Genomic DNA, 17,360 nt, shown 5'->3' on the forward strand with positions numbered 1-17,360 from the left:
TTGTGCCCTAATGTGTACACCCTCCTTAAAACTTGTCGCATATCAATTGTTATAACTATGATCAACTCTTTAATTTTAAAAATTTCAAAGTATTTAAAAACTACAAAAAATATTTATAAATAAAAACTCTCTCTTCTTCCCGACCCATCCTACCCTCAACAACCTTAGTCATCATTTCTCCTTCAACTTCGACAGCATCTCATTAAAACCCAATTCTCAAATGCAACAATCCAATCCCAATCCCAATTCATATGTTTTCAGAAAACCCATGGTGGTCGTGGTGGAGAACTACAAGGGTTTAAGGTATAGAAATTTAGTTCCTAGTTATCATAGATGGAAGAATTTGTCATCCAACTTTTGTAAATAAGTAAATACACTAGGGTTTAGGCAACTAAATCAATTGTGATTTGTCATTTAACCTTTTTTTAACTTTTTTGTTGTTGGAGGTCTTCTAACTTTCAAGCAATAATAATTGAAAATATATTTGAAATTCGAATTACTGAAATGGATGGTATACTTTGAGAAATTTTTATATGTTTCGGATCACCACGTGACTGGTGTATCATCCAATAAATATACATGTGGAACTATCATTCAACTTACTGCATTCTTTTATAACGTGGCGGGCTGCATTGCAAATATTATATGCTTCCGTTATTGGATTACACCAATCATATGGTGTACCCGAAACACCCAAAAAGTACTCGTATACTTGGCATTTCTATATTAGGCGCCCTGACTATCAAAGTTGGGCGCGCGGATATCGAATCGCACTTAAGTATTTCCATTCTGTTTTTTTCAGTCAAGAAGTATTTCCATTCTGAGGAAATAAAAAATGAAAAAGGAAATTACCCATTTATTATTCATTAATTTAATTATGCCAAATTTCTGAGAATGAATAGGATTCTTTCTTCCTCCATTTCGGGTAGCATGAATGAGCATCCTGAATGATGTTCACTGGAAACCAAATATAAGACCCCTAGATGGAAAGAATTCGACTAAACCCCAAACGAAGATATAATATAAAATAAATTATAAATTCGGAGGTCGGAGGTCGGAGGTCGGACTTGGGACAAGCTCTTCTCTACCTCGGAAGCCTAAAGCCCGCTTTTAGCTTTTTCGCATTCCTGCAAGTGAGCAACTGCGATATCTCATTCTCTTTATTGTCCAGACGGGCTCTATCTGAGGTAATTAAGCTCTTCCTTGGATGTAATTAAGCTTTAGTTTACCCTTTTTGCATATGGTATGGATGGATCATGGACATATAATCTACTCTAATTAAGTTTAATGTTTTATTAGACAATCCAGAACACAGGATTTTTCACCATATTCAAATTATTGGTTTTGGGCGTCCGTTGCTCCAAAATCATTGTGATATTGATATACATGTGACTCTGGTTTTGGAATTTTTCTGTTCATGCTTCTCAGGGATCCGCATAATGGATTCAGCTACCTCTTCAGTTTCAGTCAACTGTACCTCTCTTTTACTTTCTTGAAGCAAATTTAGAGGTTTCAATGCAAACGTTTATTTATATATTTATACATAGTTGAAACTTTGATGCTTAACTATCACTATGATAACTGATATACCCTTGAACACAAAATCTTAATGCAGAGGTGCATTTCTCAATTCGTTAGGTTTCGTATTGTCTCTTATAGTTCTCATTGAATTACATATCTCAAAATAAACAAATTCCAATAGCCCTTTATTAGCTTCAATTATGGAAGCTAATAAAGTCCTCGATTATACAATATTTTGTTCGCATAATTGGAGCAGTTATTATGGAATACTGGCCTTTAGCTATTTGTTACAGGAAATCATATAAATTTGAAGCTCTTGAATTTAATGGCATATAAAGAAAATGTTAAATAAAACTAAATTAAAAACCTCTTGAAGTTAGAACTCCGTATAATTGGAAGAGTCATAATGTAGCATCCATCTTTAGCTATTTAGTTGAGGATTGTATAATTTGAAGTTCTTGAAATTAAGAGGCCAAAAATGCAAAATAAATATTTAAAAAAAAAAATTTTAAAAGAAAAAAAAAAGAAGAGAAACTCTTGAAGTTAAACTTTGCATGTTTTAGGCCTTATCTCCCTCCACTTTAGCTAGACCTACTATTTGGAGAAAGGTGTGAAAACACAACTACCATAATTGTTAAGTGCATTATTATATCTTAAGAATTTCAGGGTGGCTGTTCAAGTTGTTATCACTGTTTGTCTCTATCCAGGGCTGATATAGCGCAAATTTACAACAAAGAACACAAAAAGATATTCTTGGCTAAATTTTTTGGACTCATCCAAGTTATAGCAGCAGGCTAGCTTGAGAACAATTGGGTTCGACTCAATAGCCATTTTACCAATTCAAGATCAGTTTGGGCAGTCGTGATATGTAACTCTTCTAAAACTTTTTGAGAAGTAATGCCTCGTATTTGTAGCCATGGAGAATGAGACCCCCTTCATTGCAAGGGCTGGGGAGGGTTGTGTCTTATATCTGCATAGACTGACCCCCTCTTGTAGTGAGGTTATTTCCCGTTTAAACCCTTGTCCCTGGATCATAACGGAGCAACCTTAGCGTTACCTCCAACTAGTAATTAAGAGAAAATAAAGCGGTTATAATATGTGAGTTTTCACTTCTCCGTTACCGGTTAGATTGGTTTGCAATAGGTTGAGTGAAAGGGACAAAAACTATAAAATTGCTAACGAAGTTAGCTTCCTCTCTTTTTTGTACTTCTCCTTTCCTTTCCATCAATGTTTCCAAATTCCAAATGGTAACTGAACTCTCCCGCCTCCTGACTATGTATACGTATCAACTTATTTAATTTCATTTTCCTTTTTATTTTCTTGTTGATATGCTGATGAAGCAAAGTAATCAGACACGATTTACTGTATAGTCTCCTTGTGTGACTTGGTTTCTCCATTTAAGTGTTGAACTCCTAGGGCTTATAATTGTGATATTCATTAGAGAGAAAAAAATTATTGCACACCCCCGCTCATATTTTCTTTTGAGGAAATCTTATGTGTCACGGTTATGGATTTGTATTTCTTTTATTATGAGAGTAAAAGACAGCATTAAGTTTCTCTAATTGCCAGCAGCTTTCAGGCCTGGTGGCACATCCTACCCTTAGGAACAAGGCTCAAGGCCGATTCAATAGCTGGTGGGCTTTTTAGTAATTTACCAAGAAAAACAAAAAGAAATTGCTCTAGGTGTTTTATGGCTTTTGTAGGCTGTATCCTTAATCACACATTAGGCTTTGTATAGAACAGAGTGTAGTGCTGGTAATAGATCTTCTGGTAAGTGTGTATTTCTATCTGTGGTCATATTGACCATTTGCTTTCATTAATTTTATTGATAGTGTTTCATATCTTTCTTCATTGATTGGGAACTATGCTTTTACCGTTTGAAGAAATTCACTGATATTATAGGAAGATATCGTTTGATTATATCTGCCAAGGTTGGGAAAAAATTTCTGGGTTGCTAGCTTTCCCTTTATGGTGGGGAATATATTTCGTATCTTTCAGATAGTCCACAGATGCCGTTCATATGCATAAACTGTGATGGTTTCAGTAAGTATATGTTTTGATGCTTCAGGTTGTACTCAAACAATGGATCCTTGGAAGTGCACTTTGTCTGGTGGTGCAAATTCTCTTTCTATGGCACCTTCAAGTATTTTAAATAAGGTGAATGAGAAGGCTCAACCTGAAAAGGAAGAGAGGGATACAGGTCATGTCGTTGAGGCTGGAGTCGATATAGACATTAGAGAGGTTTACTTTTTGATTATGCATTTTCTGTCTGTTGGGCCATGCCAGAGGACTTTTGAACAATTTGGGAATGATCTTCTGGAACATCAGCTTCTACCTAGAAGGTACCATGCTTGGTTTTCAAGGAGCGGCGTAGGAAGTGGCAATAATAATGATGATGCCATCTCTTTCCCATTGAGTTACAACAAGTTGGTTGAAAGGTACAGATGTTTCTCAATTGATCTTACCCTTGTCATAGGAATAGTTCAACGCCTAGCATAGGATTTGTTTTTGTTAGTATTGGTGTTGTTTATGTTCATGTCATCTCTCCTCTTATTACAGAAGACATATGTTTTAACATTAGTCACTTAATATTTGCATCATATATATAACATGACTCACACCGCAGCATATGACATGCCGAGATCCCTTGTCTGGTATTCTAACCCAAACTTCATCCCTTAATCCTTGTCCAGTCCAACAGACAACGGGCATACTGATATGTAAAAGAGGAAATATGGGGTGTAATCATCAATAGTCCAGTGAGTAGTAAACATAATTATGTCATTCAAGTAGTTTTACACAACTCAGTTCACAATAGGTTTTGCAAAATGTTTATTTAAAGAAAATAATTGAGTTAGAATCCAGTTAATATAAAATATTCTTGTACGCACATATAAATCAACACCAAATAACCTTTTTGTTTTCAGAAATAATATTATATAAGTAAACCCCGTCACACATGACACACATTGTGGAATGAGGTTATAGGTGAATCTTATCGCACAATATACACATCATGTAAGGATGGGCAGGCAACTTGAATCCCATCATATGACACACATACTACATTTAGGAGTAAGCTTATAACTGAATCCCCCAAGATTACACACTGTATTATGTAAGAACAAGTAGATAACTAGAAGAAGAATGAGTATGCTTGGAAAATTAAAAAGTAAACATGCTTAACTGTTTGGAAGAGATATTTATCAAGGATAAGTTAAACAAATTCCATGATAAATGCGTATCAGAATCTTGGATTTTATATATAACTATTATATAAATTTTATCTATTTATTTATGTCACCAACCTCATTCTCATCAGTTACCCAAAGCACACAAGCTCAACACAGAAAATTTCTCAGTCTCCATCAGCTTCGATTTTAGCTTTACTGTAATAGAAATTTTAATACATATTAGTTACTCACCTCGCTCTTGCCACTTACCGATCACTTACCAAGTAAACAAGCTTGACAGAGAAATTCTTGCAGTGCAAAGCACCTAAAAAAACAAGAAAAACTTTAGTAACAAGACTTTAACAAATTAGACAGGGTCTGCAACATGTTATCAGGAGAGCTTGATCTATTGGATTGCCACCTGATTGAGGTTATACTCCAGTCCATGGAATGAGTATCTTAAGCCAAATCGATAATATTTGGGTTCTGCAGTTCCAGAACTATAGAATTCAATTCTAACCCATTTCAAACACTAGGTCTGAACGCTTTTCAGACCAAGGATGAAAATATCGGCAATACAGATGTTATCGGGCCTTCAATTTATGGATATTTCGGGGGATATATCGATGTCAACCAAAACGACAGATATTGGCTTAAAAACACGGAATTTTGAAGTGAAACTTTCATAGATATTAAGCACATTATCAATGAATGAATTGAGCAAATAAAATTCAAAATATACTAACTATAAGATATGCATATGATGAAATGTACGTGTATATAATGCACGATGAAAATCCTGAAAATAAATACAATTAGACTTAACACAACAAAGACAACATTATTCAAATATAACCCAACCCAACCCAACCCAACCCATTAATACATCACCCAACATTATATTACAAGAGTAGACATCACCCGGCATTATAGCCAAAGATAGCCGAAATGACTAAGAAGAGAAGAAAGGAGAAGCTACTAAGTATTAGAGCTTGGTTTTTGACATTGATCTGGGACCTATGATTACTTTCAAAACTAAAGACAAATTTCTAGGTTATTTTCTGGTATCGGTAAATATCAAGGATATCAGGGGTTATCGGGGATATATCGGCCAATATATCGGGATATCGGCCGATATTTTCATCCATGTTTCAGACGAGAGGATATTAGGGGAAGCAGTGAGTGGAGATTCCCCTGCAGAGAGCAGGATGAGGGGCGACCTTCACCTCTTTTTCTTTATCCTGAATCTTAAAAGACCCTTCTAGATTCTTTATAGCTCTTTATATAGTCGAGAATTCACTATTGGTGCTCTTTAGATACCTCCATTCTGGAGCGAAGGTGCCTTTTCTACAGCTCCTCCCCTTAGGATAGGGGTCTGGGGGAGAAGGCTATCACAGTCATGTGCGAAACAATGACCCCCTATTTCTAAAGTACCCCTCTTCCTATTTAGGGGGTTGAGGCGACTCCAAATTTAAGTCGAAACAATGACAATAAAGCATGAAAGAATCTGAAAGTTTTTGTGATCCTCCGAATCAATTGATTTAATGTGGGCATTGCTCTTTCCTTTGTCCTTCCCCCCTATTTTTGCCCTATCACTTGTGATTACTCCCAATCCGTTTGTTGCTTTTGTGGATCTTAACATGCTAACATTTTAAAAATCTTAAGAATATGTTTTTAACTCAAAGCAGTAAAAAAAACCAAAATCAATGTAAAATAGCATATATAATCTGATAGAAGTTAATGTTTGAAAGCTTGAATCAGTATAAATATAACTGTACACAGGTAAACAAACAAATTATCTTATTTTTGTTCAATTACTCTGATTCTAAAGGTGGAAAGAGGCCCACATGTGAGGGGGAGTGTTAAGAATATAAAATAGTTGTGGCCAGCATTCTAACAGCTTAAGCTTTGGGGGATAATGGTAAACTGACAAGCTTTAGCAGGGTGCATGGATTTTCGTATTGCATTAGTTCTTTTGGTTTTTCTTTAGTTATAATGGGGCTAGACATTTTATTTTTCAGTTTTTATTGATTAGTCTTTTGTATGACCAATAGGTATCCTCATATAGAGAGGGATCACTTGGTAAAGCTTCTAAAGCAACTGATACTGAGTATAGCAACTCCTTTGCATGGCAAGGTTGGAAGAAGTGCTCCGAATGCAGCTGATGTCCCTACATTACTGGGAACTGGTTCTTTTTCACTTCTAGATTGTAAGTGATATTTATAGTTCATATTTCAGAGTATCTTTGGCTCTTCATGGTTTTTTTTTTTTTTTTTTTTCTGTATGTGAAGTATTTTGGATTTGGGAGAAGTGATGTTTAGCATTAAACCAGGTTTTATGGAAATCTTCTGTATTAGTAAGAATGGACCTGAATAACTCAATGAACCATACATAAACTATGACAGTAGAATTTTCTTGGATGATTGTTTGGAAGCTGAAACCTCTGCTATACAAATCTTTGGTCACTTGTAAATTGTGTCTTTTATTTACACTGATAAATATCCTTCCTCATGATATGTCCTTTTTAGGAATAAGTATTCAACTACTTTGCTCTAAATAAGTTTGACAACTTAAACAGATGTCCGTTGTAACATTTTTTTATGATTAATATGACAACCCGTGGGTGGATGTAACAGTTATTTAACATGTTATGTTTGTGTAGCACCTACAAGACCCATCTTAGCCTACTGCGTCTTTGAAAAATCTGTCTTTCGTGCTCAATGGCATGCTTATCATAAACCTAATATACTACTTAGGTAGTTTATGCATGTAACTGATAGGTTCGACTTAAATCTTGTTTGCATCTTTTACCTTTAATTGTCACTTTTTGGCATAAATCTCTGCCTTCCGTACTCATCTGAAGTCTGTTTCCTCTCGAGGTAGAGAAGTTTGTTAGGCTGCTTTGTGATGCCACATATCTTTTCAGCTTCCATGCATAATATGTTTCTCCAAAGGTTACTTATTTTGGAATTTTTTTTAATTTCCTTTTTGCAGGTGATAGGACTATGGAAAATAAGAGAGTTAAGCCCCTGCCAGCTCATTTGCGTTGGCCTTACATGCAGGCTGACCAAGTTCATGGGCTTAGTTTAAGGGAAATTGGAGGAGGTTTCACAAAGCATCATCGTGCTCCATCAATTCGCTCTGCTTGTTATGCTATTGCTAAACCATCAACTATGGTGCAAAAGATGAACAACAAAAAGAAGCTACGGGGCACCGTAATGCTGTCTATTGCGGTATTATTCACTTTTAACTAAACTTGTATAAACAATTTATTTTCTGGGAATCCCGTTTTATGAGGTCATGCTAAGTTCTTAATGTTACTGCCAAAGGAAATCAACAGTCTGGGATAAGGGTACAAAGTTTATCACACAGATGATGTAGACAATATCCGAGCATTTTCCTTTTATTGCCCAGTGTTTATGAGTGTTTGACTGGGAGTTTATGTGAAAGGAAGGAAAAGTCAATGCTGATCTACTTTGTATTTCCAAATTGTTCTTGGAAATTTTGCCGTAATTTTGTCTTATAATATACATTACGCATCCTCTTGTTCCATCTACGGCTATTTAATTATTTAGGTTTCCCTTGGAGCTTCTAGTTATCTCCATGTGCTCCATAATACATATACATGTTGCACTATGTGAGTGAATCTACGAATTTGTATTACTGGAATTTTTTGAGAACAAAGATGACCAGCACTTGTATCTTGTAGCCATTTTTGATCCGTCTGGGAGATATGTTATCACTGGTTCGGATGATCGCCTTGTCAAAATTTGGTCAATGGAAACTGCTCTTTGCTTGGCTAGCTGTCGTGGGCATGAGGTGAGTTAAGATTCTTCACTTAATAATTTCGACTTACAGTCTCTCTCCCCCTCCCTCTCCCTCCCTCCCTCCCACCCAACCTCCCTACCTCATTCCCTCTCTCTTTGGGCTTTCAATATAGCCTCATTTGTTTTTGCTTGTATTATTTATTCTACCCTTCTTGTTATATGAATCAAAGGGTGACATTACTGACTTGGCTGTAAGTTCAAACAACGCTTTGGTGGCATCTGCTTCAAATGACTTTGCCATTCGAGTTGTATGTATACCCTACCATTTAAAATGTCAGTTTGCTTCTTTTCCTGTTTATCAGTCAGTGAATAGATATTTTACCTGCAGTGGCGTTTGCCAGATGGATTTCCAATTTCAGTTCTTCAAGGGCATACTGGAGCTGTGACTGCTATTGCATTTAGTCCCAGGCTTAGTGCTGTTTACCAACTTCTATCGTAAGCAAATTCTAAGAGAGAATGCTCTTTTATGTTGCTTCCCTTCTCTTGGCTGTTCTCTGTGTGTGTGTGTCTACATGTCTACTCGCATCCTTAGTTTGGAAACATCTTCATGTAAAGTAATTTACTACTGATATGCACTTTGTGACTCCTAACGATGTCTTTCAGACCTTTAATGCAACGTGTTGGTTATGGCCATTAAGTGTAATAATTCTTGAAATCTTTTTCTCTGTTAGTTATTTTACGCCCATAACATTCATAGGTCATCAGATGATGGGACTTGTCGAATCTGGGATGCTAGGTCTTCCCAGTACCCTCCGCGGATATACATGCCACAACCTTCGGACACTTTAACTGGTTAGATAGTGCTTCTGACACTGTTGCCTTATTGGTTTATGGTTATTTGGGTGATGTAAACTTACATTATGTGATGTTTACTTGTAGGGAGGAGCAATGCTATTTCAAGTACTGGACCCTCCTCAAGTAATGGTCCACAAAGCCATCAGATACTCTGTTGTGCTTACAATGCCAATGGAACGGTTTTTGTCACTGGTAGCTCCGACACTTTTGCAAGGGTATGTCTAACTACATAGTTTTCAAATTAGTCCGTATGATTTGCCCACTGCTACCTTTCCGTTTACTTGCATCAGTTGACTTTGCCGCATGTGAAGTTGGATATTTTACCAAAACCCAACTACTTGCAGGTCTGGAATGCTTTAAAATCTAATACAGATGATTCAGAACAACCAATACATGAATTGGATGTACTGTCGGGCCATGAGAATGATGTCAATTATGTGCAATTCAGGTTTGTTTGTCCCAAGGTCTTAAAAATTAACAATATAGGTGAAACTTTGGTGTTATTTTTAATTATGTGCAATTCAGGTTGGGGAAAGCTTCTGATAGAAATTTCCTGCATTGTTTCTCCTAAAGTGTTGGCATTTCCCGAAATTGGCTGAAAGCTCGTCAGTTTCAAGAAAATATCAGTTTACTCAATTTGTCAAATGCCGGAGCATATCACAAATCCACAACTCACCGTATGCTGAACTAGAATGCATAAAAGGGCACCAAACTTTACCTAATTGGTAATTTCAAAAAGAATAATAGGCTTGGCTGAACAAATAGTGAAATCAACCTTCTATACAGGAAAGTTTAGATAGATTAAAACAGAGGTTCCCGATACAAGCACAGTGACCTATGAGCAGTCACTGGATTGGGTGACAATGTGGCAATCTTTGTTCACAGCCACTGGCTTGGGGTGGCAGTCTCTGCTTACTTCTTCTTCAATATATATTCAAAAAGGGCAAAGCAGTCCTATATATTTGATCTAGGGGATGGCACTTCTTTCCTAGGAATGTGGTGTTAAGTTGTCCTTGCAATTTAATATACAAATTGTAATCGTTAAATATCATTTGAGCGGATGATAATTTCGGATAATCGTCTGACAGTGCACACTATATTCACTTAAACCACACAAACCTACTATGAACCTAAATTCCATATTCTTTTTTCCAGAAGATGATTTATTAAATGAATATCATATGAAGGTTCCTTTAAAATTTCTTGTTTTGTTTTTCCCATAATTTATGTTGTTTCTGTCAAGTTCTCTTTGGTGTTTATCGTTATTAGAAAATTTTCCTTGAAAATATACATAACATCTTTGCTGCTTCCCTATGCAGTGGCTGCGCCATTCCTTCAAAATCTTCATTTTCTGACTCTGTGAAGGAGGAGAGTAATATGAAGTTCAAAAATTCCTGGTATGCTGATATCTGATATGATTTTACAATGATATTTTCTGCATCATGCTTATGCTCTTGTTTTTGTGTAGTATCTTCACAACTACTTTTTTTTTTTAGTAGAATGTGCTAAGAACCCGTATTTGAATTCTCAGGTTTTGTCACAACAACATAGTTACCTGCTCTCGTGATGGCAGTGCCATTATATGGGTTCCAAGATCACACAGATCTCATGTGAGCTCCTTTGAATGAGTTTTTTTTTCAGTTTTCTGGAGTCTAATTTCATGTAAATCCTAAACCCTAATTTCATGTGATCATTCCTTTATATTCCACTCTTGATTTAGGGAAAAGTTGGACGTTGGACACGTGCATATCATTTGAAAGTTCCGCCTCCCCCACTGCCTCCTCAGCCACCTCGAGGAGGCCCTCGTCAGAGATTTCTTCCCACCCCTCGTGGCGTTAATATGATTGTGTGGAGCCTGGATAACCGCTTTGTGCTCGCAGCTATCATGGGTAAAGTACTTACCAAGGTTTATACTTTTGGAAAGTATTTTTACGGAAATAGGATTTTCTTGGCATACCTCTTCCACATTCTAAAAGAAAGCACCTAATCCCAACTACGTTGTGCTCTTGCTTGGGCCACCACATCCATCAAGTTACATACTGTCATGCATTTTTTTTCTTTTCTTTTCTTTTTAAGCCTGCATTGGTTTTCAGCTTCTTTCTTGTATATCATAAGTTGAGCCATAATTACTCTCTTCTTGGGGGCATTCACTGCTCAAGTGAACGATCTTGGTTACTTTTTCCAAGTCTTATGTTCAGAGGTTGTCACCTCTTGCTTCTCTTAATGAGCCATTAATAATTCCACCAATTAATGTTTTTGGCTACACTAACTTCTGTGCCCATTGTTTCCAAAAAACGCCAAATGGCTTTCAAGAGTTATCCTATAGATGCTGTATTCATGCCTGTTCGTCACACATGGCTGGTCCCTTATTCTCATGCCTAGACTCAAAACTTGTCTGATTGACATGACATCCCAGAGGCGTTCCCCACATTAAACAGATAACCACCCAGCTGTTAATTCAAAGCTCATAATTTTAACCTGTACGGCACAACTGTTCCATTAAAACGCACAATTCTTTTGTTGCATGCATTCAAGTACTTGGGTTATAAACTTAGGGTTTCTCTTTAATAAGTTTAATAATTATGCAGATTGCAGAATTTGTGTTTGGAACGCTGTTGATGGTAGCTTAGTACATTCTTTGACCGGTCACACTGCATCTGTAAGTGGTATCTGATATATTAAGAGACTCAGATTCTGATTATCATAATGCTTATAATGCCTTGACCCAGATATACATTTTTTTTAATCCAATGCTTTATCTGCACCAGGAAATAGCTTTTTGTTTGAATTTGAATTTGAATTTTTGAATTTTTGAATCTATTGATCTTGTGGCACTTGTCTGTTGTCAAATTCTTGGCAGTCATATGTTTTGGATGTTCATCCCTTTAACCCTCGGATTGCTATGAGTGCTGGGTATGATGGGCAAACAATAGTTTGGGATGTGAGCTTCGGTTTATTCCTTGAATTTTTCAAGTTCTCTTTTCTGATACATTGTTCTCCTAATGTGTATTGTTAATACGTTGTTTTGTATTTGGTGGTTTCTAGATATGGGAGGGCATGCCTATTAAGATATACGAAATTGGAAACGTTAAGTTGGTTGATGGGAAGTTTTCCGCGTAAGTGAGCTACCCAATTTTCAAATATGTTGAATACTCTTCCCTCGTGTTATAGTTAAACTGACGATTTTAACCTTATTACTTTTTGTGGGGGTTAATTTATGTAAGGAGACATAGGTTAGTTGCCTTGCTACTACCTCACATCTCTTCAATATCTCATTGACCCCCTCTCCCTGCCCACTTTCAGAATGATGCATTTTCAGTTTACTGGTGCCATCATTCTTTACGACATGGATATCAATTTTGAATGATCAAATTCTAATTATTGGAAACTAAAATGCTTAACCTTTATTCTGCTAATGTTTTTTATGAGACATATTCTCTTTGTTACTTAGGGATGGGACGTCAATAGTACTCTCAGACGATGTTGGCCAAGTATATTTAATAAACACGGGTGAAGGCGAGTCTCAAAAAGATGCTAAATATGATCAGGTATCCTAAGCATTGTTTGTACAGTTGTCCACTCGTTATCTTTTGATTCAAGTTCGTGTTATGCAATTCTTCTATGATGGCTGTTTGTGTGATTCTCCTACAGTTCTTCCTTGGGGATTATCGCCCCCTTGCACGGGATGATTCTGGATATCCTATTGATCAGGTTAAATCATCTTCTCATTAGTACTCACTAGTACATTGTTCTGGAGTAAATTTTATTCCACAGCTGCAGTTGGCATCAACTTGCACATTGAGAAATTGAATCAATGTAATTTTATGTTCCTGTGCATGGTGTACAGTTGATTGATGTTGAATGTTATTTCTGGTATTTACTTTCTATTCCACATGTGATTGTGGAACATACTATATATGCTGCAGGAGACACAGCTTCCTGCTTATCGAAGGAATCTTCAAGATCCTCTCTGTGATTCAAGTATGTTTCTGGTTTTACTGGGTGGGGTTCTTAATATATATTCAGTCACAATATTTTCTCATAACGTAGATTGATGGGAAACAATAGGTATGATGCCATATCCCGAACCTTATCAAAGTACATACCAGCAACGGCGACTGGGTGCTCTTGGCATGGAATGGCATCCTTCATCCATGAAATTCTCTATTGGCATGGATACAGGCCTAGATTATCAGATGCCTCCTTTACCAGATTTGGAAAGAATGATTGAGCCACTACCAGATTTTTTTGATGCCATGTTATGGGAGCCAGAAAATGAAGTTGCAAGTGAAGATACTGATTCAGAGTATCACGGTACTGAGGAAAATTCCAGTGAAGATGAGAAAGGAAATATCATCACCAGCTCTTCTAGCGATCCAGACTGCAGCACAGAATACAGTGAAGCTGAATGCAGTCATAAGGATGGCCTTCGCCGATCAAGAAGAAAACGACAAAAGGTAAATACTGTCTCTTCATCTATACTAGATTCTGTTCTTGTTCCACCTAAATCGGCTCAAATTTTATGATTTTTAGGTTGAGTCAATATTCTGTTCTGAGAGGCGTGGCAAAAAAGGAAAGTGGATGAGCATGATGGCATTATATCTGGGATTGAGAGAATTAAAAATTCAAAAGGTGGCCGGAAAGTTTCAAAGAGAAAGCCTTCCGCAAAGACATTGAGACCCCAGCGAGTTGCAGCACGCAATGCTCGAAATGTGCTTTCTCAGATCCCTGGAACATCTACTGATGGAGAAAAAGATGAAGATGATTCATCAAACAGTGATTCTCTAGGGCAACAATTCCACATTCAAAGCTATGGTGGTAACCAGATGATGCAACAAGAACATACTAAAGAAGAACCATCTGTCCACGAGTTTGAGGATATAGCCAAGACTCTTGCAGTTTCTTCATCTCAGTCAAATGTCAGAAGCAAGCCAAAATTGGTTTTCAAGATTCCACTTCGTGATTCTAAGAAGCTAGAGGCTCCGCAGGATGTGAAAATCAAATACAAAAATCAGGCTGATTTGGTGTCTCCATCTTCTGGATATCAAGATGCGACTCAAGATAAGAGGATTAATAAGGGTTTGGGTTCATCTTTGCCAGATGTGATTGACATGGAGTTGTCAGGAAATCTCATAGACAATGAATTCACAGATCCCGGGCAAACTGCAAAGGCTGGAAATTCTTTGAAGGCATCTCCATGTGACAAGGATAACAGAGTTGGGTGGGGAGAGGTCAAGATACGCACACCAAAGCATACAAGATCAGGAAATCCCATGCCAATAGAGGCAGCCACTGGATCGCTTGCTAGTTTTGATGTCTATATGAAAGAGAGGAATTATGTCAATTGGTATGTTTATCCTAAGGACAACTGTGCAAAGTTTTATACTCATTCAAAAGTTAAGGGAAAAAATAAAATTATGGAGGTATCTTGCCTTGCAGGGATGAGGAACATAATGGAACTGATGCATTAGAGGATCTGGACGGTCTCAAAAGTAAAGAGCTTTCTCTTACACTCATATCGTCATCTTTTGAGTCCTCAGCTTTGGGCGAGCGCAAACCAAAAGGCATAGAGGACTCCCTGGAGATAGAGGAGGCTGCTGGAACAATGCACTCTGATGAATTAAAGTATAATGCTCCCCTTAAGTTTTCTGCAGAACACCTAACAGGTTATGGAGATTTAACGCCAGAAGATCCTTCATGCATGGACCAGAATTTAAATCTGGAAATGCCAAAAGTGAGTGGAGGTGCTGGCAGACCAGGTTCTTTGAAGTTTTTTTTCAAGGGTAGGACTAATTCAGAAGGTGTTGATGGCAATATGGAAGAAAATACTTCAAATGTCAACGACCGTCATGATTCAGGAATTGATCTCCCTGAAGCTGCAATGGGTGCAATACGTGGAACAAGAACATTAAAGATCAAGGCAACTTCACAGGGGTGGGCTCTGTGAGCCGTAGCCTTAAGTTGAGATGGGGCCATCAAACAGCAGGGACATCAAAAGATGCAGAAGACTCCTCCGTCAAAGTGTGTGATCAGATATATCAAAGACCAAGGTCTACAAGAAATCGTCAGGGTTCATATAATGATTATGACCAAAGTTCTTTAACCCAAAGCATGTTAGATACCCCTGTTGGAAAGTTGTCATGGCTGATGTTGTCAAAACATGAGCCGGGTTACCGTTATATTCCTCAGCTAGGTGATGAAGTGGTGTACCTGAGACAGGTAATTTTTAGCATCTGTATTCATGGTTTCTGGTCCTTTTTGAGTTCTGCTTTTGTATTTACTGTTTAATACTAATATTTTGGCATCTGATTGTTAGGGCCATCAAGAGTATCTAGAAGTAGTTATGAAATCAGAAGTGGGTCCTTGGGGTCCTTGGGGATCAATTAAGGAAAACATCAAAGCTGTGGAAATTTGCAAGGTTGAAAGCATTGATTATGCTTCGCAGCCTGGTTCTGGGGAGAGCTGCAGTAGAATGGAACTTAAATTTGTAGACCCTTCTTCTGCTATGTTTGGTAAACCATGGAATTTAACTTTGCCTGAAATTGATTTCAGTGATTTCATTGTTGAGAAAATATGGTATGATGCTGCTATTAGAAGAAACTGGACCACTAGGGACAAATGCGAGGTTTGGTGGAGGGATTCAGATGGAGGTGGGGATTGGTGGGAAGGTCAAATTGTTCGTTGTCAGGCCAAATCACATGAGTTTCCCGACAGCCCTTGGTTAAGATATGAGATTCGGTACAAGAATGATGATGGGATAACCCATTGTCATTGTCCTTGGGAACTGCGTGATCCATCCATATTATTGGAACACCCCCATATTAACTCTGAAAGCAGAGATAAGCTGCTGTACTATTTTTCTAAATTGGAGCAGAAGGTTATTCAAATACTTTCACATCCCTGTTGTTTTTATTTTGTGGGAATTGGAATTTAAAGCTTGAACTGTTATAAGGATTTTAATTAATTATGCTGTAAATGATGCAGGACTCCCAAACAATCCAACAAATGAATCAAGCTGTTCGGAAGGCGGATTTCTGCAACAGGTAAAGAAATACTAGATATGGATTAATCCATATCCCTGTGTTAGTGCATTCACAATGGGCTCCCTAAACTACCTCCTTAGACAAATTTTAGGGAGGAATTGTAAAAATGCAACTCCAACCACACTCTCTATCCACCTCCTAAAATAGGGAGTCCTATGGTTGGAGTTGAAATTTTTTAGAGACCTCCTAAAATAGCTTTCTTATATTTTTAGCCAAATTTTAGCTAAGAAATAGGGAGCATCATTGTGGATGCTCTTAGAACATTTATAGGAACCTTCCAATCCATTGAGTTCTAATTAATTTCCTTGAAATTAGATAGAATGTGCGGAACTTCATGACCTATATATTTATAGCCTGTTAAGAGGGCCCATCCTGCCGTTCTATCACAAAGCCTGCACACACACAAAAACCAAGTGCACATCAATAATCACGTTTTTTAATATAAATAATTTTTGGCAAAAACTAAGATTTTGAGAAAATAATGAATACTTTGGTTTGTGGATATTTGCAGCTTTCCTGTGCAATTGTACCCGGAACTAATCCAGTCAAGGTTAAGGAATGACTATTATAGAAGCTTGGAAGCTGTGGAGCATGATATAATGGTTATGCTGTCAAACGCGAGGCAGTACTTCAAGAGAAATGAATTGCAAGCCCGGATTAGGCACATCTCAAAATGGTTTAAGAAAAAACTGTCAAGATTGCAGAGGTTTTGAGTACAGAAAATACAACTGGTCGTCCTTATTACTCCTTAGGCTGCTCTTTCTTCTTTTCAATTTTGTTTTTCGAGTAGGTCCCCGTTGTTCCATTTTTGGTAAAGCAGTCCTTCCAGAGGGAGAGTGAAATCCCCAAGGCCAAAGCAGATCATTTATTGTATACGCATCTTCTCCAAGATCATCATTATTATTAGTGCTCAGCAGTTTGACAAAACAACTTTAAAAAATTTGAAGCAATCTTGCTATACGCCATCTTGATTCATATAGGAAAATGTTGTCAATTTTGCA

The 17,360-nt window shown here is 37.3% G+C and overlaps 1 protein-coding gene across 1 annotated transcript; it reads left to right on the forward strand.

Moving 5' to 3' along the window:
- Window positions 1–791: 791 nt before the first annotated feature.
- On the forward strand, window positions 792–17,306 carry LOC103334055 (uncharacterized). The gene is given in 28 exon segments (XM_089053977.1): window positions 792–1,187; window positions 1,429–1,473; window positions 3,590–3,959; window positions 6,749–6,903; window positions 7,689–7,898; window positions 7,901–7,927; window positions 8,404–8,513; window positions 8,692–8,769; window positions 8,850–8,956; window positions 9,219–9,313; window positions 9,401–9,531; window positions 9,661–9,764; window positions 10,636–10,713; window positions 10,848–10,926; window positions 11,037–11,205; window positions 11,905–11,975; window positions 12,177–12,257; window positions 12,362–12,432; window positions 12,768–12,864; window positions 12,968–13,027; window positions 13,243–13,297; window positions 13,385–13,782; window positions 13,876–14,663; window positions 14,756–15,246; window positions 15,249–15,535; window positions 15,633–16,193; window positions 16,301–16,359; window positions 16,871–17,306. Coding segments are annotated over 27 exon segments (4,968 nt in total). The 5' UTR covers window positions 792–1,187; window positions 1,429–1,439; the 3' UTR covers window positions 17,073–17,306.
- The last annotated feature ends 54 nt before the right edge of the window (window positions 17,307–17,360 follow it).

The sequence above is a fragment of the Prunus mume genome, linkage group LG6 (assembly GCF_029339155.1).
Source record: "Prunus mume cultivar Tortuosa linkage group LG6, ASM2933915v1, whole genome shotgun sequence".
Classification (NCBI taxonomy): domain Eukaryota; kingdom Viridiplantae; phylum Streptophyta; class Magnoliopsida; order Rosales; family Rosaceae; genus Prunus; species Prunus mume.